At 35.9% G+C, this 25,066-nt stretch overlaps 1 protein-coding gene across 1 annotated transcript; it reads left to right on the top strand.

Annotated features, from left to right (window-relative positions):
• Positions 1-439: 439 nt before the first annotated feature.
• On the top strand, positions 440-23,677 carry LOC106168162 (uncharacterized). The gene is made up of 2 exons (XM_013547121.2): positions 440-1,197; positions 21,412-23,677. Exons 1-2 carry the CDS (start codon positions 705-707, stop codon positions 21,780-21,782), a joined length of 864 nt encoding a protein of 287 aa, XP_013402575.1. The 5' UTR covers positions 440-704; the 3' UTR covers positions 21,783-23,677.
• Positions 23,678-25,066: the final 1,389 nt, after the last annotated feature.

Raw genomic sequence — 25,066 nt, 5'->3', positions numbered from 1 at the left:
TGTATAAAAGAAACGCTCGAGTAAGCTGTCGTGCTCCTTTTATGAGGAAATTAACCCATTTTTTCTTCACAGGGGGAATTACCCATAGATTAATATTTGGTTTTGACCCCATTCTAATCGTCATATTAACTGTATTTTGGATATGTTTATTTCCTTATACTGAAAGCGGTGTGACACAAGTTGGTCGCTCAAAATAAAAATGTGAACCTCTACCTGACTGCAGCAAACTGCCAAAGGCACATTGAACAATTAATCACGTGAGCGGTTAAAAATTAATACCACAAACATTTCCAAAGTCCATTGGCACAAAGAGAAAAACGAACGTGAACTTAACCACGCACTTACAACTTTTACCCTGAAAAACCACGTCCTTTGAAAAAGATAAAAAAAAAATAGTGCTGCGGAAGGATTCCTTTTTCATTTAAGCGTGCAATGGCAAGATTGGAACTAGGCCGTAATTGGCTGTCTAGGCAGTGTTTGTATGCAAATCATTTGCCTTAGAGATCTGAAACTCGGTGTGTTTATAATCGGATAAGTTTGTGCTTAAGGTCCAGCTCTGTTCTGGCGACCACGTGGGGGTGAGAGTGAAGAACCAGAGAACAGGGGAGTTCAGCTCTCGTGGAAGGACGACACCAAACAAAACACTCGGAAGCTGTGAGCAATGCTGTAGAACAAGCCAGGTGCACGCTTCGCAAACACCGAGAATGAACTCTTTCTATACCTCCCCGTTCTTGTCAACTCTCCATGGTGAGTCCATGCAGACAAGTATGGCGTGTAACTATGGGGGGATCCCCTCGCGCTACGAGACCCCCGGGCCCGGGTCAGGGTACACGTTTCCTCAGAGCATGCCCCATGGACTGAGCTCTGCCTACCAGTGCATGCCCACGGGGCAATACGGACCCGGAGGGGGAGCCGGGGGCAGCGTGGGGTGCGGGTCAGGGCTTACAGAAGGGCTAGTTGCCCCCGGGAACCCATTGAATCTCACGTCGTGTTCGCGTGGCCAGCCAGGAGAGGTGAACGGGAACGATCTACAGAACTACGCTTCGAAGGCCTGGGCTGCCTCGGCGGCGGAACAAAGGGCCGTCAGCGCAGCCTACCAAACTTCGGTCGGGACGGAAAACTCCGGTATGAACTCGTGTTCCATATCTCCCAACGGATATTCAGCCACCCCATTTTACCCGTGGATGGGCATTGTAGGTCAGTACTTGTAGAATTAGAATTATTTGTAGATTTTCTTTAGACTAGGGATTAGCCGAATTTTAGTTCAAAATTGATTCATGCTACCTTTCACATTGCACCGTCTTACAGACCTTATATTCAGTTTCTCAAACTACAGAACAATAATTTAAAGACATTGTGTGACCAGCTGCCCTGTATTAGAGAAAAAGTTGTAGACATTGTGCACGTAATATTGCGTACTGCCCCTTCACTTCTGAACCCTGATTTCTTAGTCACTTTCCTTTTTATTAACTGATGCAGTGACAAATTAACCACCAACAGGTCAGAAATCCTCACACCCCCAAATAAATACATGTACGAGCTTGTTAAGGACCAATCTGGTCAAAACGTGTTACTTAAAATGTCGTCTTGTACATTTATACAGAAAAAAGTTACAGTAACCTTAGGTGCCTGATTGGAAACGGCCATTGAAAAGAAATGTCTACCAGTACATCGTAACCTACATATCTCTGCTTTCTGTTGACCTGAATGTTTACAACTCTGGACGTGTTGTTATCAAATCCTAAGAGTCTCTGTCATTGAGTCTATGTTGACCACTACATTGACAGTATAATTTATTGGGAGGGGGTACCTTGTGTGCCTTTTTTATATGTCGTGTTTGTGGCTTTGGGATTCCTCAGCGCACGCGGTTGATGATTCTCCATTCACTCAGGAAATAATCTAAGTAGCATGTTCCGTTTGCTATGCCATGTTTAATTAATTATTCTATCATATTGTGTCTTCATTTTCTTGTTCTGTTTTCCATTCACTCATAATGTTTAGTTCCGAATGTTTACTTGGGGTCGAAGACGAGGAAATATTGTATAGCAAATTGTTCTTATTATAATGAACAAATTTTGAGGGTTGAATTTCAATGGTAGAAAATGAAATAATTATGTATAAAAATATGAAAAATTATAGACATAAATAGCAAACGGGAGAATACATAAATGTCTTATAATTAGCTACCATAAAAGTTCATAATAATAAAATTATGTTTTTACTCCTCGATAAAACTATTAAAAACAATAAATAAATAAATAAATAAATAAATAAATAAATAAATAAATAAGTCATTAGACTTTACATGTACAGGTTTGGAATTTTATAATGCGTGTTGAAGAAGTGAACTAGAAAAAAGCCTGTTGTAAATGTGGATTAAGATGCAAGTTTTAAAAATTCATTGCTTGTCCTAACATTTTCCAAATTCAAAATCAAATCACAATTCGTCGGCAATAATGTGAACAGTGGCTAGGAATTGACAATAAAATACAATAAAAGATAAACAAAATCGACTGTCAAATTCCACTCTGTTGGACATATTAAACAAACTCCCAGTAGCCTGGTTTTGGCTGGTCAGCCATAAAACTTGTTTCATTGGGGCGTAAAACAATAAAAAATCACTTCCCCTAATCATCAGTCTTGTAATCCAGCCAAGATGCACTTTTATCACTTTTCACACCTCCCAGGTATTTTAAAACCCCGTGGCTAATTTCGTACCCCCTCTTTAAGAAATCTTCATCATCGGAAGGATGCGCCTAATATAAGTTAACATAATAAAACACGCTTTAAGACACGCAGTAACTTTCTTTCGAGGGCTTTATGAAGCCATTCGAACTGGGGCCCATAAATCTCGCGCCGTACTTCGTCTTCTGATTCTCTCTAGCGTGGTGTTGCGGTATACGAGTTGGGAGTCAGCGAGACGAGGGCAAACTAAAAAGATTCTTCAAAACCGCCTCGCTGTGGGTTTTGCTTCACCTTAGCTTGTCCAAACCAGGATGCCGAGTATTGAAACAATGGAAAGCGTATCATGTTCAAGAAGTTTTTTTCTCTCATTCATAATCTGGAAAAAAATTCAAAAGACTTTCATTACCAGGAAACGCATGGCACAAAATATTTGTTTGGTTTAATCAAAGTTTTATTTCCGAAAATTCCATTTAAATGTGTTTAGGTTCTTTCTGTCTTTCTTATATGTATTACATTTTGTGGTATTATCATTGAATCATTGGATAAAATTATTGAAAAAAAAAACGTATTGACTATATTTTTGGTTTATTTACTGAAAAGGTTTCATCTCGTCACCAGTGGTTTAATAACTTTACAAATTTTTGTTACTTAAGCAAATTTTATGTTTTGAGTTTATAATATGAATTACTTCTAAATAACTTCATAATTTATTTAAATTTCCATTGCCACCATTTTTATTCGCTTATATTATTATGCCTAAAGATTTATTTTTGTTTTTGCATCAGCATAAGTCATTGACAATTAAAAGTAGAATTTTAATTTCTTTTTATCAAAATCAAAATCATTTTTCATGTATTACTAGAAAGTTGTGCACGATTATTACAAATAATTGGTTAATTCGTGCATTTTGCTTCACCGTTTTTTTTTTCTTTTGTTTTTTCTATTTTCTTTTTTTTTTTTTCTATCGATTCAATTTTGTTGCTATAAGCACATTATGTATACCCATATGTTAGTAAAATAAAATTCAGGCTACGTAATAGGAAGAACACTGCTTTTAGAAGCGTCATATGCATTTTGTTCTTAATACAAAACGGTCTGAATTTTAGAAAAAAATAGGAAAATTAGTATTATACTCATAAAACTGATTTTAAACATATTTAGTATAGATTGTTTCTGATGACGTTCTTGGCCATCTTTTAAGAAAATTTCAGTATGTGTTTTAGGTAAAAAGTATTGAAATATTAAAATCTATTATAGGGTCAATCGAAGTGAATTATCACAGACAGATTTAAAGGTTGAGGACCACGTCCTTTTTAATCACAATTGTTATTATATTGACAGTACTGGGATCAAACTGACCCAAAGTCGAGACAGGATTTGCTAACTGTACTACCCCAAAGATGGTATTTTATCCCGTTTTGCAATGGCAGCATTAAAGCAGCCAACATCTGGGTTCTCTAACAGTGGCTTACGAATAAATGCTCACTATTTTGCAAGATCTAAACAACTGTTTCGCACCTTTCATAGGAAGAGGCGTTCGACGTTATTATATATGACAAGTACAAAGGAAATATGAAACAAAAAACGTTTGAAGTTTATAATCTGCATACAAAGCGTGCCCCAAAAATTAACCAAGTCGTGACATATTCTTGTAAACTTAAATGATTCCATTTCTGGTTGTTAATCTCAAAACAAAAAGCTTCCTTTGCTTCAAAGATTCTAAAATTATGAAATCAGTAAGTATGATATTTTTTAATTCCATTTAACGCCCGGACACCTATTTTATGTACAATTAAGAACGATTTTAACTTAACAGCAAATGTAATATTTCTGGTATGGTGATTTTCAGTCATCAAATCCTCCTCTACTGTTACGACATGTATCCTACCGGTACTGTTCAGGAAACTGCCAAACAACACTGACTGCATCTACAAGTTAGAATAGAGTTACACTAGTAACACAGACAGGTCCAGTAACAATTAAAAAGATTATATGAATTTTAGATTTGCATTTTATGCTATTTTTAGTCTGAAAAACAAGCAAACATTTTAATTAAATTATACATCTGACAAAATCTAGTGCATTCCGCGTCTTACATTCGTTAAGTTGTATAAAAGATCGATAACAGCTGAATGAGACAATAAAACTAAGACCTGAACCAACGATATGATTGGCAATGTGCATTGTGATAAGATCGTTATATTCAGAAAGTTAGGGATCTAGTGCGGGTGTGAAAGGAATGGTAGTCCTAGGAATGAAAGTCCGGGCTCCCATTTGATTAGTATATGTTAGGGTTAGTTGGGGTATTGGAGTTTGAACATGGGACGAATGTCACCTGTACAAAGTAATGGGGAACGGGCTAGGGTTTCTAGCGGACTTCCATTCCTGTCACACCAGGCCCTTCAGATCGACCTGTCGTAGCCAAGCGTGGACGCGTCCCTTTTTTACCCTCCGACCGGAGTCAGGTAGAAGCTGAGCGAAGTAATTTCACATAATTTATGATACTCCAGTGAAATATAGAGTTCAGTTCAAACAACTAAGACAAATAAATGCCCCGTTTGAACGAAATAAAACTCCCGTTTCTTTTCAGCCGGCCCATTTATTCGGTCTGTTATCTTCGTGTCTTTAAACGTAGACGGTACAAAGTCACCTGTCTGTGAACAAAACCTGGTCTTACTCCCCCGTCTTTTAAAATACAAGGCGCTTGTTTCTCTGTGATTGTTGGCGTTCAAAATGTCCACCCACGAGAAAGAAGAATTGCGGAGCCGTCTCCACGGTTTAACTAGACGTAGCAACCGTCAGGCACACTGCTGTTCATGATTCGGGGTGACAATGTTGGGACGAAGGTTAGGGTCATAGCGTAGCGGATACGTATTTTTGTGATAAAAAATATATGCTGGATAATTAGTCCACTGACGTGATGAGATTTCTCTCTCTCTCTCTCTCTCTCTCTCACACACACACACACACACACACACACACACTCACACACACACACATACAACAAAAATCAAACATATAGAAAGAAATCATTGCTCTGGAACGCTTAAATGTAGCCTTGCTTGGAATTTCAATTGTTAAAATTAATCAACTCATAATGGTTTACAAAATATCTGTATACAGCTTTCGCAGAAGTGCAACATATAATGTCGGTTTACACGTGCGCGCGTATGTCAAAAATTTGCATTTTTCTTGTCATTTTTTGGGAGGAAGAAAGAAATGTCCAGGGCTTGAACCAACAGGTTGTAGGGCAATTTTTCATAATGTTTGTTAGGAACGGGAGTAAATTACTAGTTACACATGTTTTCCCATGTTAATTTGTGTTTGTCGACGCTGAGGTGATTTATTTTGTTGGATATTGGTGTGAATTTATAATTCAGTGTTCATTTGAAAATGCTTCTGCGTTTTTCATGAATGTTTTAATGCAAAACATTGCAATATACATGCATATTTGCCTCACCCATTTTCACTGCCATTATCAAACATACGCTAAATTTAAGAAAAAAATATAGGCCTACTAGGAGAATTCTTATCATTTGGTTCAGTGAAAAAGCCGGCGAAACTTTTTTATCGTGCAGGGAGATTTAAACGCCATTAATTTGCAAGTTAAAAAAGAACTTCAACATTTTGCTCTCACACAAAAGACGCAGGGCGTATTGCAATTCATTGCATAACATACAAGCCACCGAGTCGACTTAAATCTGGCCGATAATTTGTAAGTAAAAGAGGGCAATCTTTCACGGGGATAATTTTCCACAGACTCTAGCCAAATATCTGCACTTAACCTTTTATGTTCTGAAATAGTAGCACAGTCTACGGGTCACCTCTGCGTGTCTAGTGCTTAATTTGTTTTCCCATTGAGCTCAGAGTAAGATACACAAGTGCCCTATAAATCCTTCCCCGAGACCATAGCGGCAGTAGCGGTGAAACACCGGGCGCGCTCACACAGGGTCAGAGCCAAACCTGGACTTGTTCAGGTCCTTGTGACGTCATCAGACGACGCTAAATGCCGGTATATAGAAGTGAAGAATGCAGCAGCTGGCTAATCAGACGCCTTTTGGTAAACTCAAATAAACTGAAAATCACCTGACTACATGCGGGAGCGGGGACTACAGCGAGTTTCCACTATAAGGACAAAGCCAAATCTAAGGAAGACTGACTCAATACGATCAAGACTGAAAAAGATGCAGGTCTAAGTGTGTGTCTTTGCCCATGTCAAGACGCTGTCCCGTATACTAGTAAAAGCGAGATCCAACAGCTGATAGTGATGTGTAGTAAGAAATGGAAAAGTAATGTTATTTTAGCTTTATTTTGAATCAGTTTTTTTCTTTTGTTTGCGTGATGGGAGGGGTTATTTTGTGTGATGTTTTCTGTTTGATGGAAAGATATTATCTTTATTATCCAAACTCATCAAAATTCGGTTGGCACCATGTATCTCCCTCTTTTCTAGCGGTAAATAACTCTAAAAAGAAACACATTGTTGTACGGCAAGAGAAAAAAAATAATTTATTTATTTTATTTAACAAGACACTTGATACTTTTTTTTATGAACTATTGATATGACAATTAATATGTAATTAGCACATTTTATTCTGAACTTAAGCCATGTTGGTGAAAGGGCACTCGTAGTTCTCCTTGTTGTATTTTCTCTATCAAAACATATGCAAGCAGATCATTGAATTAAGACTAATAAATCAATCCCCATTTTGCATTCAGAATATGAACGTAGCATAAATCATGGAGAAATAAAATGAGTGTTTGGCAAATAAAGACACTATACAGAGAGTGACATCATCAGAACTACATTGATTTACGCATGTCAAACAATTTCGTAATTAAACTTCATAAAATATATATCAAGTCTATATAAAGTTATGCGATTCATTAACTAATATAATCACTTTCCCTGTTTGTGGCATTTTGAATAATTCATAGTTGTCAGAAAACCGTAAATCGTTTCAAGTGTGTACAACCGCGAACGCGTTCGTTTGAGGGTGGATTGGTACATTTTATACCAATGAAAGATTAAATCAGTTTTTTAAATACTACACCCATTAGAGGTTTGCCCCGTGTAAGTGGTGTGAGACGTTAAAGTAATTTTCTGCGCCGTAAAAATGTTGTTCAACTCTACAGAAAGAATACATTTCTCTGCAGCTGTAACTTCTTTTTCTCACACATTACACAAGGGAAAATCTTCAAGCTGACCGCTTGTAAATCAAACTGTTAGGAATGACCGAAACACGTCTTAAGTGGTTTTGAAAGGTAGAAAGAGTGCATCATGAAGGTTACGACAGAAACAGGGTGAAAAATATTATGTTCTATTTTCCACATAGGACTGTACTATATACTGTATAAAGCAGTTAAATTTTCGAATTCCCCTGTCTTTTTTTTCTTTTATTAAATATATGACTAGGTAATTGCGTTGTTCTTAGGTGCAATTCTGTTGATGATAACACGAAAACAATGGATCGTTTAACCACTTAAATGTTTTTGTGAAGGGTGCGAAAACATAATTCATGATAACGAAATAGGCAATTGTACAAACAAAAGAAAATAACCCCCCATAAAGAAAAGTAAAAAAAGAAAATAAAGAAATATTGTAGTAGAGGAACATTGAGTGGTTTGCTATACGACAGAAAAGGTATGTGAGAGAGGGGGGGAGGAGAGCGAGGAAATACGACAGACGGCAAGAGAGAGTCAAATACAAGGAGTAATTTAACCTACAGTAGAAAGAAATGAGCCCATAGCCTACAAAAACTCCTCTTGAAAAGTCGTCTGCGGTCCGTCTTACGCCATGTTTTTCTCGCCCTTCAAACTAAGTTGGAAACCATGTTTGCCAAGATCGTACATGTTGTTTATAGCTTTTAAATTGACTCTAGAACGGAAGGGCAGTTAGTTTTGGGCAGAACCATCAGAACACACACACAGATACGAAGAACACAGACAAAAAATGGGGAAGAAGAGTTGTAATAGCTGTCGGCAGTTTTTTTGTAAGATGAATGACGAGAGATTTTTTACATGGTGTATATACTTTTTTGCCACTCGTGACATCACTTAGCATTGCATTTGTTGAATCGTATGTATTTAGCCAGAACAATGGCAAGGATCCCTATTGGGTATATTGTATGCTATTAAAAACAATACTTACGAGATTTCACGTATCCGTGATAATAAGCAACGGTGCCATTGTGAACGACGTACCACAGGCACAGATTTAAAAACAACCTCACTGAAAAATAAAAAGAAAAAAGGACTGAATTTTAACGTGTCTATAATATTCCAGCTTTAAGTGAATTAATTTTACTAAATAAGATTACAGTTATGATAAATGACATGTCTAAATATTTCTGTCATATTTGAGATACCAGATGAAAATTACAACAAAGGCTGATTATCTTTTCTTTCTTTCTTTCTTTCTTTCTTTTCAATTTTTTTTTTTCGGATTGTTTGCCGTCCGGAGATGCCTTTAATCAAGTCGATAAGAAGCGTCCTTCCGTTTTATTACATCTCTGATGGGGCACTTGATGTCTGTTAACGTGTGTATGGTCTGGGAGTGATTTATTTCCAATGATACCTAAAGAATTTGACTTCGGAAGAGGAAATTGAAAATGTGCTTTTGAGGACAAGACATGATTTAAAAAAGAGTGTCGATTTCTTTACAGACTTGCGCCTGCATTTTACCAGTTTTCTGCCCTAATTAGATTTAGAGAGTGTGTCTCTACTATAATCATGTATCAGTGTTACATGTAGATCCATTATAATATCAGTTACGTATTTATAGTGCTTCAAAGATATGGAGCATAGCGATAAATGGCTCCTATTAAAAAGGCATTGTGATTTTCTGTCTTAGCATAGAAAGGGTATCGTTATTTTAAAATGAATTTGCAAATTAAAAAAAATAGGTATGGGTAAATGCACAATCAACTTTTTTTTTGGATACAACAAATTGATTTGCATAAAATTGAATTAAAAAAAATTAACAAGTGCCATACTAGAAAAGGCACAAGGACAAATGAAATTCTAGCGGAAGCCAGACGGCGGAGGGTAGTAAATGTTTGTATGCAATATCAAAATGCACATATGAAGACAGATATGTGGCTAAATGGCCAGTTATATGGTCTGTTAGTTAGTCAGTTTGATCACTAGTAAGTTGGTTCTTTATTTCCTTAGATAGCTTATGAGTTAGTTAGCTACTCATTCGAGTTGTTAATTTTTTTTAACTAAGTTCTTTTATCAAAATTTTTTCAGCGAGTTAAACAATCGGTAAGCTAATTATATTAGTTAGGTAAGTAGTTAAAGTTGGTTTCTTGGTTGTATAGGTCGATTTATTTAGTGAGTGTGAGAGATGCGGCATGTGTGTATAGAGTTAAAATGTAGCCCCCTGAGATGAAAGAGGCTGGAAAGACTGAGCGAATTTGACAAGACAGATGGGACACCGGAGACATTGATGAACATTATATATGATAAGACTTTTAAAATATGAAATGTGAAAACATAAAACCGTAAAAGCAGAAACCTTCGTCCCTAAAGACTACCATTAAAAACCCAAAGCAATGCGGGTTAGACGCGACACAATGGTGACTACGACGGACAAACATTTAATCTCTCTTTCCATCTCGACTCAGTCCAACCTACCACCACCAAGCTTACATTTCAGGCCATTCTTTACAAATGTCTTAGATCAGATTCAGGCGGGGAGGAAATAAAATACATGTCGTGAAGTCTACATGTGGAACCTCACCCGCGAAGCTGCCCGTGCCCCGTCCATAGAAACATGGGGCGTTACGGCTCCATGTATCTCCGATACCATCGACTATCTCCAGCCTCGCGCGACAGGGCGCGAGATTGGGCGAACGTCACGACGTGGTCGGCCGGGTAAGTGTACGCTGACTGCCCATGTGCTGTGGCGATGGAAAGATTAAATTAAAACCTCTTTATGAAAAAATAAAAATAGGGGATCTAGGGCATGGTCCGGTTGGGCCCTGAGGGAGAGGAAATGGGGGGGGGGGGGGAGGGGGGACGTGCAATAACGCGTTGATGCTGCGACCGTTACCACGGTTAGGATAGTCAGCAATCACTCGGTGAATTGGAATGGAACGCTGGTGATATATGTTTATGTCCAGGGCGTCTGAACGGGGTAAAGGGGATGGAAAGCACAGGGACAGGTCGATGATCTGAACCAATCCAGGTGAAGGTTTTTTCAGTGCCAGTAAACATGGGCAGTAACTGAGGTGCGGTGAATGAAGGCTGTTTTAGGTACACAGCTAAATTGAGTGCAGAAAAAGTGAAGGTCAATTTACATATGTAATAAAGATATGGTTGCTTGAGACTATATCTAGGACAAAGCAAGAAAGAGGGATGGGTTTCAGTGTAAAATTGCTGTGCGTATAATTCATATATGAATAATAACAGTTTACTCATTACAGCGTGTTAATAAATGCTTAATCAGTACTGATCACACTCAGGCAACTTCGTACAGCACGGAATCTGAATCTTTTTTAAATATAATTTACCAACTGATAGAAAAGGACATATTTCCGTAGAGAATTCGGCTTAAGCTGCACTGATATATATATAGTATATAATATTGGTCATTTAATCCGCACTTTTGATTTAACCTTTTTTCGACTTTTTCACTTGGGATAAAACTTTCACTGCACGCCGTTCGACATTTTAACATGCTAGATAGCGTATTCAGCTGACCGAGAATTCCTAGAAAAAAGCCTACAGTGCAAGTTCAAATGCTGCCACCAGCCGAGCGAGTCTTTTTAGAGCTGATAAAAATCGACGCGCGAACAAGAATTACTATTTGACCTTGGCAAAGGTAAAAAAAACAAGGAGTTGAGTAGATATTCAGACGAAGCTTCTTTTCACCTATATTTGTAATTCTACGTTTGAAGACACGTACATTCGGCAGACGATACAATGATGCTGAATATAATGCAAAAAAAAAAAAAAAAAAAAAAAAAAAAAACATATACATATCCAAGACGCAAGCCATACTTCTCAAATGATTACATAATCATTTTGCATAAAATATTCACGCAAAAGTTGAAAGATATTTTTTTACTCTCGCACATTATGGAGTTGGCCACACCAAATTATTATATTTTTAGGGGGAGAGGGGGTAGGCAGACGACAGTGAATTATTATGACTGACGAAGAACATAAACTGATTTTAGATTTGTACAAAGGTAACAATTTCACACCAGAAATGTGCATATTTTGCTTCAAATTATGACCTCTTTTGCTTCCCGAAATATCTAGCAGACGACAGAGCGGCCAGGCGTCCCGCAACGTCGATCTTTGTCCAATTTAAGTTGAACCGTGACAACCGATTAAAGTTCACATAAAGTTATATGAATTATTGAACTGTCACTTTAGCTCCCCCTTCCGATTCAGGAAGCCTAGATTATAGCTGTCTAAAAGCATAACGATGATATACGACTTACGCTTTTAGCTGAGGTAGAAACAACCATCTCGTTCGTGATAAAGAAACAGCACACCAAGCCATTCTTCTACGGGATGAGCCCGTCAGAGAAAAACATTTTACCCTATGGCTTTTGTACGATTTCCAACTGCTTACCTTTTATATTTACAGCTAGAAGCTGTAAATTTTCGCAGTTGTTGGCAATTTAAAAGCTAGGGCAAAGCCTCCTTTGTCAAAATAAGTTCTACATATGTTATGAATGAGCAAAAGTACCCACACTGTCCGAAACAAAGTATTTTTTATAAAATCGCGATTATGATGATAAATATATAAACATACATATTTAAGCAGAGTATTGTGACAAATGAGGTGACGCAACAGAAGTAATACTACGTAACATGAGTGAGCATTCACGAAATTATGCATAAAAATTGGATATATCATTGGATATATATTGTACTGTTTTTAATTTCATGGAGGTACATTTATTCAAGAAAACATGCAGTAGAAAATGCAAGTATTTAGCTTTATAAATATTCTTGAAAGTGAACAAAAATAAGAACAAAATGAAATGAAATAGAAATTAAAAGGTAAAATTTTTTTTAAAAAAGTGAATAATACTTCAAATCATGCCATAGTATTATTCAACCTATCATAATGAATAAAAAGAGATCCCCAGACTTGTTGGTATGCCACAAAGGAATTCAACTAAGACAATATGAAGAGTGTAAGTGAAAAGAGAAACTGTCTTTATAATTTATTGCTTTTTTGCGTTCACGGCCAGTCCCTTGTCTTAACAATTTGCCAGGCAGGCTACCTCGGGAAATTCTCGCAGCGTTAGCCACTCAAAGCTTGCAGCTGAGGTAAAGGCAATGGTGAGAAAAAAAAGCTAACTGAGATACTTACGAAAATTAGCCCAGCACTTTCGTGGCTACTTCCTCTATTAGAACACAAAATAAATCTAATAGAAAATATATGTGCGAATGTAAGCATCACGGATAATACTTGGATCTCAAATTATAACATTTACCTAGTGCCTATTCAACAGAAGAGGTGAAAAGAATCGCACAAATCGTTGATAAAAGACTGCGCTTCTGTACGTACATATGTGCGCTGAAGCAGTGATAGAAAATCTTCGCCCACGTTTGTGGTTTGTGTTACATAATCATTACATATTCATAAGGTTTTTTTTTTGTAATAGATAATCTTAAAGTACAGTCTTTATAAAATTTGTAAAGAATTTGAATACATTATCATATACACTGGTTCTTTTTCATATGATTAATTCAGCGACGTTATTTATTATAAATATTATTCTGTAAAAATTTATTCACTAGGAATTCGGTGTCAACGCCCTCTCAACTTTTCAAAAATAAATAAATAATAATAATAATAATTAAATAAATAAAATAATGATAAAAAATAAACAATGGGAGATTGAAATCTGAATGATTAACTAGTTGTGTAGATTGAACATATGGATAAAATGATTCGTAAAAAATATAATAGACAATGAGTTTAACCCAATATACGGTTCCAGGTGCATATCTCTAAGATACTATAGAATATATCTCAGTAAAGTGGTTAATTGTTAATTCTTAGTCTTCAATTAACCAGATGTCGTCTCCCCAGAATGACCCGCCGTAGTTAAATATTTCATTATCCAGGTCTTATCTAATCTCACATCACGAGACTGGCTAATGCACGGTTATTGAATTACGTGATACATTGTAAACCTAGGGGTAACCTATCGGGAATATAAGCACAATAACTGTACAACTAAACCTGGACTATGATTTGATACAAAATATGACTGTATAAAGTATGTATGTATGCAGATACGTATAGATTAATAGTCACTGTTCAAATTTAACAGGGCATTGGGTCTGTTAAGCTTGGGGCACTTTCGTATTGAAGCCGGTACATATTGGTGGATGGAAAACGATTCGAAAGAAATGGCAGATATAGTTTGGTTAGGCTATAAATAAACACAGAAAAAATGGCAGTTGCTAGAATAAAATTAATTGAACATTGTTTCCATCAATTCTCCATCACAACTTACGGGACTCAAACATAGTACTTAAGTTCAATATCTTCATGCAAATCTTTCTTACCTCTTTTTTTCTTTTTCTTAACTTTACATTAGTCTTAAGACATATTATTCAATAGACAGTATATGTAATTAAGATAGATCATGGCCATTGTGTAGAAATGACAGCCTAAATCATCCGGTGACTTTGTGTACGCCTTAATTGAGGAATAATTTGGATGGGTCGTAAAATGTGTCACCTATGCTATACGAAACCGAATGTTTATTTCATAGTTACCAGCTGTTACGCCGAGTAGAGGAGTGTAATGATTAAAATGTGAAAAGGGTTGCGATATATCTCGTCACCAGACAGTTACATTTGCTGCCCATAAGAATTTAAAAAAAAATTTATTTAGCTCATGCAAGATGTGTTTAGTTGCAGAGATACATGTACTTACTAAAACGTAGAAAGTTCGATCAAATTATGTAGATAACACAAATGACAAGGTTATAGAACATATCTGAAGTGATTGAGCATTATAAGTTATTCCTAAGGTCTCCCCACACTCCATTATAACCCAGGGAAGATTGTCAACAAATTCAAAATGGTGCCAGAAACTAACTCTGGTTCTGCACCTAGCTCTTTATGTACTATTATTAAAACACAGTCAGCGTTTTGATTAAGTTGGCAGAAGTGGCTTAAAAGCATATTTTCAAACAACGCTAAAATCTCAAACTCTTTGCTTATGCATAAATCAACAACTTTCAACCAAAATGGCGGTACTTATAAATTGCACCAGTGAGCAAATTTTGGGAGGCGCTTCGCAGACGATAATGGCGGAAATTGAAATTCAAGAGTCCCATTTGTTCCCGGTAGATGCCAAAGGGTCATCGCGGGTAGGAAGAAGAGTAGTTGAGTTATTTTGGTTCATCTGTCTTCCTGTTTATTTGTTGGTTGAAACGGCTATAAAATTTAGAAATTTATATAATTCCATATTATTTGTTTGCTTATCATTTGTTTATATACCGTCATTTTGTTGTGCGTTTTTTATGGCCCTGTGTTTAAGAAGAAAGTTTCGAATATTGCGCTAAGTGTTTACCTGTTGAGATGATTAATGGAAAAAAATTACAAATAATTACTTAAGCACTACACAGAGGGTCGTTATAACTGTAAACTTTTGTGCAGATGCCTCTGAATATTATGAGTATCCGTTCTTTAAATTGATCAAATGGAAATATGTCTTAAATCGACTATGTACAAAGACAAAAACATTTATTGGTATCATCTACATCAATCATTTAAGTGCAGGATAAAATCATTGGGAAGTCATAGAAGTTTAATTCCGAAAAAAAAAGAAATACAGGAAAAAACTGAATTAGACCAATCTTTGTTGAAATAAAAGAAGTGAAATAAACGAAAACATAAATACAATAAAATAGATAAAGACAGAAATGACAGTTAATTAACTTTACATGATCTTACACAGACAGCCACTGCAAAAAGGTCATCATGGCAGCCTTGCAGATAATGTTGCCCCAATCCTATAGTGCCTTTATTAAGTCTAGGCCTCCATAGCGCGTCTTGTTCTGCGGCAAGGAAGATCTGGACTTGATTTGCAAGACTGATGTGTTCTGATTAGCTATTTCCGTAATTTTGGGTGTTCCATTTTAAGTGGTGGTTAGGTATTGGTGTTCTGGTCCAAGTTACTGTTTACACAGGGTTGTTTTTTTCTCCTCTACTCAGAGCAATAAACTGGCACTGTTGCAGTTGGAGAGGCACATTAAAAGTGTATGGTTTGTCGTACGAGGGAGGTAGATAAAGTGACGTTAAGGATATGGCTGCTTTAATATTTTTGTTTTGGCTCTAAATGGCTGGGTAACGCAAATTATGGACTAGGAATGATAATTCTAAAGAGTGCCACCCTCCCCCCCTTCTTTCAAAAAAAAAAAAAAAAACATGAAATATAAGAATGAAAATAAGAATAAAAAAGAATCTATTAAAATGTAGAAAGTGAATATTCGACAAGCTTGTGCAGGAAGAAACCATGTCCCATTAGCGCAAACGAAAATTGCCCTGAACTGTTACTGTGTATAACACACTTTGAGATGATAAATTCGAATTGTTTCAACAGGAACCATGTTTCTGTTACTTGCTCCGGATTTCTTGTCGATCCAGACGCCAGATTGCCTCGCAGACACGAGGGGGTCTATTTTACCCTGTAAACACTCAGAGGCTCTCGCCGCTGATACGTAAACTTCTAAGAAATCCGAAGCCATTTTTACGGACCATCGATTTATCAGACGGCGTTGGAAGTTTCGGCTGCCACGTTTTTAGAATTGGAAAGATCGCATTAAATGTCACTGCTCATACAGATGATATGTTTTTGTAGATACAAAGAAAAACAAGGACAAAGAAATACAGGCATGGTAGAAAAAAAATGAATGACTGATTATTGTCAGAGCTAGTATCTGGCAGCTTTACAAATAATTGTAATTTTTCATGAACCACATTTTGGCCACTCATCTTGTCAAACTTGGAAACGATTGTGACACAAGTCATGGAATTACTCATTTTTTTTTTAAATTTAAAAAAGCTAACTTGAAAATGAAAAAAAAGTCCTCAGTTAGTGGAATAGAAATAAGAAATGATACGGTAAGATTTGAAAAAGTGATATTACTATATTTAGAAACAGAATAATATTTCAATTGTAAATCTAATTGTTGGCTCGCAAAAGCGTTTATCAATATGAATTCAGTTAATAATTTTACTGTTTAAAAATAGACCTGGAATTATTTGCAACCCTTTCTACGCCCCCACCCGCTTATGAAGTCCACTTCTCTCCCCCCCCCCCAAAAAAAAAAAAAAAACATTTATTTATTTCAAAATCATTTATTTGCCTCATTGAATGTTTGCCACAATTATTGAACGTGCTTTTGGAGAGCAATGGCACGTAATCACTGAACATTGATATGAGTGTGCCAAAGTGCTGTTAAAACTGTGCAGTTCCCTTTGAAATGCTAACTGGAACGCAACTTCTCGGACGGAATTTTTATAGAACTCGCTCCATTTGTTACAAGGCACCGTAGAAAAAGAAAATGCTATATATTGCCGACGTTTTGAGGAAATTCTTGGCGCTATGAAGAAATCGCTCTTGCGCTTGAAGCATATCACTACACGTAACGCTCGCGTTGCTTCCTATGATATTAACTTGGCAGCTCTGGAATTAAAAAAGGAAATTTCATGGACAATGGTTGAATAATCTCTCGCAGACCTCGCCGACACCGCTGCGGCTTGCTTGGCGCTAAGGTTAAGGAATCGAAATAGAAGCAACTGTTGTGTGGAGGAAGCTACCATACCACGATCTGCCAGCTTTGCAGCTTGGGATTATTTCCGTTTTTTGCAAGTGCCGTTAAACCGGTGCATCTCGTACAGACCACGGTATTCAAGCCTGCGTAGAAGAAATGAATAAAACTTTATAGTAACAAACATGATTCACCGGATTCATCGCAATTGCATAGTCTCTTAAATGAAATTAAATCCGTGTAATTCTTGCAATGGTAGAAAAAAGACCTCCACGGTTACTGAGCCTTTTTCTATACTGCTTTCAATTATTTTGGAAAGTAGTAAATAACTATGAAATTAGACAACTACCCGTATGAAGAGTATAATAATTGTGAATGAAATATGTGTATGTGTTCCATACGGGTGACATTTAGCATTATTCTTGGCATTTATTGCAAGTTCAACTTTATCTTGTTATTATCCGATACGGGCTGATTGTAGTAGTCGTCGCGTCAGTATGAGGGCTGGCCTTTTTGTTAATGAAAAATCAGCAAAGCAATTTTGACATCACAGTGAATAGATTAAACCAAAGGGTTTGTTTTAAAAGTCAACCTTTTTCTACATTGTCGAAGAACGAACACGAAATAATTAAGGCGTGTTTTGTAAAAAGAACATTTTGAAGCAAGAAAAATACTTATCGTTTAAGACAATTGTTGTCTGGTCTACCCATATAGCTTTGAGAAATGAACGATACCGGCAGGGTCATACATTTCTTTTTACATTCAGAGTTGATTTCTTGTTCTACAGTGACGCGTTATGATTCACGACAACTAGAACGACTTGTCCTTCTGGGGGGATGTGGGGTTACGACATACTACTGTGGGTCCTAGTTCATGATTTACAACTATCAGCCTCCGCGCAGTGGAGAGCGTCGCCCCTGACAGCTTTCATTCATGTCAAACTTATGACAGACACGTTCGGTTGACGTGGAGTTGTCATGTTAAGGACAGCCATTAGATTTTACTGACTAAATACTTCGTCACTATTAATCTTATCGAAAGCATGCAAATAGAGAAAATGAGAAAGAATGCAAGTGCATTCAAACTTCGTCGTTGATATAAATATCTATAATTACAGTACATATTGAACTTTGTCTAGGAATTTAAGAGAGAGTAAATGCAATAAAACCCTTAATAGAAAATTAAGTAATAACATGTATCTAAACAATCGGCTTGTGACAGGGGTTCCTTAATTATGGTTAAAATTAAGGATTGACTAGGCCGTCAGGTAATGATATAACCTGTTAAATACTTTCTGACTCGGTAACAGATGACTTCTGCTTGGCGAGACTATCATCAGGAGTTTTTTTTTAGTACACGCAGTATATTTTCACAAGTCCCAACAAACACTTCAGTGGCACTTTTGTTCTCCTACCGCTTTTCTGAATATATTTCTTAACTTGACAAATTGTGTGTCTAATTGATGAAGTGCTGCAAAACCACCAGTGTTTTTGGTTACGAATTCCTGCATCACAAATCAGTTGCTATGGTAGGTAACGGTGACTCGTTACCAAGGGCAAAAGAAAAAGAATTGGAAGTTTTGTTGAGTTTTTCTTGTAAAGAGAAGCCTTTTTATAGTCGATAGTCAGTTATGCGACAAACTAGAAGGTAGCCAGTAAATGTTTTTTTATACGTTATAAGTTTGTAAAACGAATATACTTTTATAAGCAATATTTTCCCAGTGAAGAACGACATACTTGAAATAAATGCGGACATTACCAAAGTTATCTAACTAGATCCATCACTTCTGCACATTTCCTACACACAGGTGTTTGCTGAAGATTAAATAAATAGAATATCATGGAAAATTAAAGTCAGTTATTGTATGCTATACTCCATGTGGAACCTATTTAAGTTTAGATAATGGTTGTATAAATAGTAATTATTTGTACCACCATGTTTGAGTATTAAAGGGTAATAAAAATTGTAGTTATTATATACATTCCTGTTTGAAACTGGTTTGTCTTAAATCCAGTTTTGATACCGACTGTACGGGATAATATGTAGAAGTAGAATTGTTAGGATTATTTCGTGAACGAGGTCTCTAAATTAACATGCACTCCGTTGAAGTTTGGGGTCGTTCTTGTTTTTTTTTTTTTCAAAATAGTATGGAGATGTAATTTAGTGTGCCAAATCTCTCTCTCTCTCTCTCTCTCTCTCTCTCTTTCATGAATTGCTTTGTTTTTCTATGCTGCGTTAATCCCGACACCAGACTATGTTAAATCGTAATTAAGTCGGTTTGCAGTAAATTTAATCAATCATCGATTTTTTTCTGATTCAAAAGTAAACTTTACTTAAACAACGTTAATCACTTGATCATGAAATAGATTGAGCGTGAGCAATTGTATCAATATATATTTTTCGACCGGTCGAACTTCTGTATCCGTTGTTTTTGTATTTTGCACGTGGAACTTCCATGCTTTTTTTTACACGACTAATTCAATTTTAGCCTGCCATATTCATTTCCGAAACAGTCTAAAATGTTGACGACTTGCCACGATATGGCTTTGACAGTGATAAGTTCAGCCGACCAATACCAAAGGACATCCAAACCATAATTTTCCACGAAAATTATAAAAGTCAAAGCATCCGACAACGTCGCAGGTGTTTAAACCGGAACAACTTGTCATTGAATTTGAATGATTAAAGAAAAAAGAAAAAGAAAACGGTTATAAGATCGCAACCGACCACGATTTAGACAACAAATTCAATTTGGAATCTCTTCAGTGGAATAGTAACCGTTTTCCCATTATCCCGATATTGGAATCAGCTACCTATTCAAACATACTAGTAGGGTGAAAATACTTTTTCATTGAGGAAAAAGGGAAAATTATTAGGTGCCATATAAAACCCACATAAAAAATGACAAATTAAGACAGCGCATGTATACAGACATCAATGAGACGACCAGCTATATAATTAAGAAATAGAGGACAAGGAAACGCTATCTCTTTAATGTTCCCGTATTTCCTGTTGTTGTTTGAAGCTGTTACGCGCCAATGAAAGGTAAATACGCCGTGTTAAAGTCCTCAATGCCCCCGGCCTTTCTCCATCTGCGGAGGGATATCGTAATCAGGTCGCTGTGATAAGACCAAGGCAAAACATTGACGGCCAATGTTAAATTGATAACTGCGTCCTTTTTTCTGTGTTTGTTATGAAGTGCATAAATATTTTTAATAGTTATAGCAAATTTATTTGTTAAGATTTCAATGATCATATGATTTTTAAGCTTGGTTTTGGAATTTGAATGAAACAGAAAAGATTGACAAAATGAGTAGGAGAAAATGATGAGTTTCCAACTTTGTATAATATTTTATTGTTCATTAATTTTTAGAATTGTTTGCACACTTAAACACGTCATTTAAACAAGTGCTTCCCAAAACCAATACCTTTCGTTTATTAAGTATCGATCAGTTGAAATAAAACTTGCCACAAAATCGAGCTTTGCACTTGAGAGTTGTGAAATGATTGCGATCGATAGAAAAATTCAACAAAACACAGTGATAAGATAACTGGCGTTTATATCAGACTCAAGTAACGCCAATAAATCACACGGTAAAGTTAATATAAATGTAAAGCGCACTCTATCTTTTTCAGAGAAGTTTTAAAGCTTTGGCATCTGTGATTGTTTGTCATCTTAACTCTCTCTTTAATAGCTCTTATTACATTTGTTTGAAGCATACTGTGAATATTGACCGTTTTATAAGCACCCTACAAAACATTTTTAAAACTGTTTATTGCGTTCAATTAGGATATTTAAGTTACTATCATTTGAGCCTTTAAAAATGAATTAAAAACGTCTTCTTAACTAAAAAAAATAGTTTAAGCTACCTGTATAGTCGCTTTTATTTATTTATTTTTTTTTTCGAAAGTGATTTTGACGAATTTGCATATTCTTGATTGTCATCTGCTGTTTTGTTTTCAGGTCCAAATTCAGCTCAAAGGCGCCGGGGAAGACAGACATACAGTAGATTTCAAACTTTGGAACTTGAAAAAGAATTCCAATTCAACCATTATCTTACTCGGAAGCGGCGGATAGAAGTTGCGCATGCGCTCTGTCTGACTGAAAGACAAATCAAAATATGGTTTCAAAACCGGCGGATGAAGTTAAAGAAAGAACGGCAGCAAATCAAAGAAATAAACGATACCCTGAAGAAGCCCATTATAAGCAGTAGCAGCAGTAACAATAACAACAATAGCAGTAGTAACAATAATAACAGTAAATGTAATTCTGGTACTACAGATCTGAATAAAGCCTCCATTAATGGCAACAGTTCGGACTCAATAAAAGAGTGACATCTATAGGAGATGATGATAATCTTCACTACGGGCTCAGTAAGGACATCGGTACATGTAAAACAACTCTCCGTTTGAGATTGATTATACGTGAGGACCAGACAGGGTATATGGACTGACTGTTTATTTTAGATGTAAAGAAAGGAACTTCGACAGGTGTCTTCCAAGTGTTTTCAGGTAAAGAGATTAAGATGTCTGATCAAACTGTAAATCGTCAGCTTTACCAAAGAAAAAACTTTGATCTCATTAACGGAAGTAGATCTGTTGACGGTGGCGTAACTTTTTTAACAAAACAAAATAAAACGCCCTTCAAACGGATCTCACGATCATCCCTAAGTGACTGTTCTTAGAAAACCAGTGCCGTGTAAACGCGACAGTGAAACACACCCCAAAACTTAGAAATACCCAACGGAATGCTAAGGAATTCTGAAGCACTTTGTTATACAGAATAACAGACGACAAGGCAATCATCTACGGGTTGGACTAACCGTCATGTCTGTTACATCACTTTGAATGTGTAATGAACTTGCAATGCCCTGCATGTCGTCTAGATTATGCTGTGGTAATTTAAACCATGACAGTGTGTGTCGAAAGGCATTTTTGAAAACCATATTTATTGTTGGAGATTTTTAGTATTTTTTTAAAGACAAACGTCTCAGAAAGTATGACAAAGGATCAGAGGGTATGGTCCAAAATAATTAATTGTAGTTTGTTTATTAGTATAAACAATCGTTAAGTCTTGTTGCATATATGTTGTGCTTGTGCCTTGCCAGGTTCTGTTATATCAAACAAAAGACAATATTTCAAAACTTTCTAAACTGAAAAATTGCACGTCTTTTAATTTGAGCATCTATGCAAAAGTGTTGGGCCGCGTTTTCAAATATGAAGATCGACTTTAATATTGAAGAGATGATCAAAAGTGTTCTATTGAATTCGATGATTAAAATTGAGTTTTTTTAGTAAAATGTACATTTCAGAACAGACTTCAATTCATATTTCGGTTTTGTTTCTAACGGACGGGAACTGACAGCGGTAACTCGGAAAAACTTCATCAGTTGCAAAGTTTTTCATGAGTAATGAACATCGTTATGGTCAAATTGTATCAACTCCGAGTGTGTCGAAAAAACTTGCGTAAAAACGTGTAAAAACTTGAGCATTTAAATGTACTAAATAGTACATCTTGATCTGTTTTTAATTATCAGTGGGATACAATGTAGATGCCTATTTGACACACATAGTTACACTTATTTTGTGACAGGGTTTAATATCGTAAAAATAGGTGTTAAATGTTACGTTGAAATTTAAGCTATATATGTAAATAAAGACCGGTGCAAGGAAAAGTCTTAAAGCATGGGTAGCAATTCTCGGCACACGGGGAGTAATTTATAGAAAATGTATAGATATGTACAGTAAGTGTTATTTTGACTAGTACTTGTATGTTTCTATGTTTGTCTGTGCCACTTACTGATGCTTTTGCAACCACTGGACCTTGATAGTTTTATTTTTATCAATCAGTACAAACCAAACATTTGAAATATAAGTGATGCAGATGAAAATGTAGAGTAGAAAATGTGCAGCACGTTTATATTAATGTTTTGAACTGAAAACATTGGTAAATATTTCGCCAAAACCGCGAACATTTCGAAGGTCAACTGGTGACTATTAAGATGATCATTGTATTTTTATGGGTAACATTTTCTTTCTTTAGTTGTGTACCCTGGCAGTTGTTTCCGCATGTTTAGATGACGTATATATCACGTAATAATATAAGTGTTTGTTTTCTTTATATATGTATGTATGTATGCTTTCCTCTATGGGAAACAATTTAGGGTAACGATTTCTACAACCTTTGCACTCAGCAGACCAATAAAACAGGGGATATTTTCTGATGTCAACTGACTGGTTTTAAGTTCATTCTCTACGTTCGACGAAAAATGATTTTATTTCAAACCACATTGTATTAATCTGCAAATGTGAAGTAGTTTCAATCGAAACGAGTTGTGTTGCTTGCATACTTTTCGTATCAGAAGTTTTAAGGGCCTAATTGAACAAAGCACCTCATTTAATATGATCTATCCATTTGACAGAAGATTTGTGGCGCCATAAATTAAGCATATTTCAAAGTGTGATATTCCAGCATTGAATAGACACCACGCGTTGAAATTAAATAAAATCAAATTAAAATACTTTTTCTTTACACTAGAGCATTAAAAGAAATATTATTCTAGAGTCAAAATTATTAAGAGCTTCTTATTTATATTTTCCTTTCGTTTGCTCATTTATTTTGGGCTCAAGCGGTTTATTAAGATCAGCGTAATTGACATGAACTTTTCAAATGTTGTTTATGGCCGATTCCCGCAATCATTGCACTTTACTGATCATAACCGACCTGAAAAGTGCGTATGAGGTCAATAATATAATCACATTAGTTGGGACACATCTCTAGATCTCAATACATTCCATTTTCTTTTCTTTCTTTTTTTTTACTGCACGTGTAAGTTTCCCCCGATGTGAAATCTAATAATTATTTCATAATAAAACTTTGAGCATGTGTCCGTATAAAAAGCCGTTTTCTCAATACCCCAGTCTATATTCTATTTCACGCAGCTTTTTTCTAGGAGATGCCAGATACTTTCAAAATCAAGACAAACATTGATAACGTAGATTTTACAAATATTTAAAACTTGTTTTGAAATAATTAAACCCTTACTGATTAAATTTCAATCTCATCGTACAGACTCTGGGAAACCCTGGACTTCCATATTCTTCATTCCGTACTAGTTAAAAACAATTTTTGTTGGAGAGTATTTATTTATTTATTTATTTATTTTTTATTGTTTCATTTATTTTTTTTTTGGAAAGAAGGAGGAAAGACCACTGTGTCTACTGTTTATATACACCTATGTTGACATCATATTGTATATGGACTTGACATATTTTAGTTGCATTATGCTAACCAGTTACCACGTTAGTTAAAATTTGATACAGAATACACGACTGTTTTACATTTTAGTATAATATAACTCAACAAGTAGCTTTACATGTATATTTACAAATAAGCATGGTGTACCATGAAAACCAGGCATACTACACAATTCAAAATACTTTTTTTTTTTTTGTATGTCAATTATACCTAACATACCAAATTATCATTTTTAAGTCAACAACTGAGGATTAGGCTGTGTTATAAAATGTTAAAAATACCATGTTTATAAGTGTTTACTATTTTGTTGAGCGGCTACTTTCTTCACTGCAGTGCCTTTACTATCGGGGATGGGAGTGTC

Source organism: Lingula anatina, chromosome 7 (genome assembly GCF_051362555.1).
Source record: "Lingula anatina isolate TDL-2025a chromosome 7, LinAna3.0, whole genome shotgun sequence".
Classification (NCBI taxonomy): Eukaryota; Metazoa; Brachiopoda; class Lingulata; order Lingulida; family Lingulidae; genus Lingula; species Lingula anatina.
The sequence above is the reverse complement of the archived record's forward strand: the minus strand, read 5'-3'. Positions and strand labels throughout refer to the sequence as shown.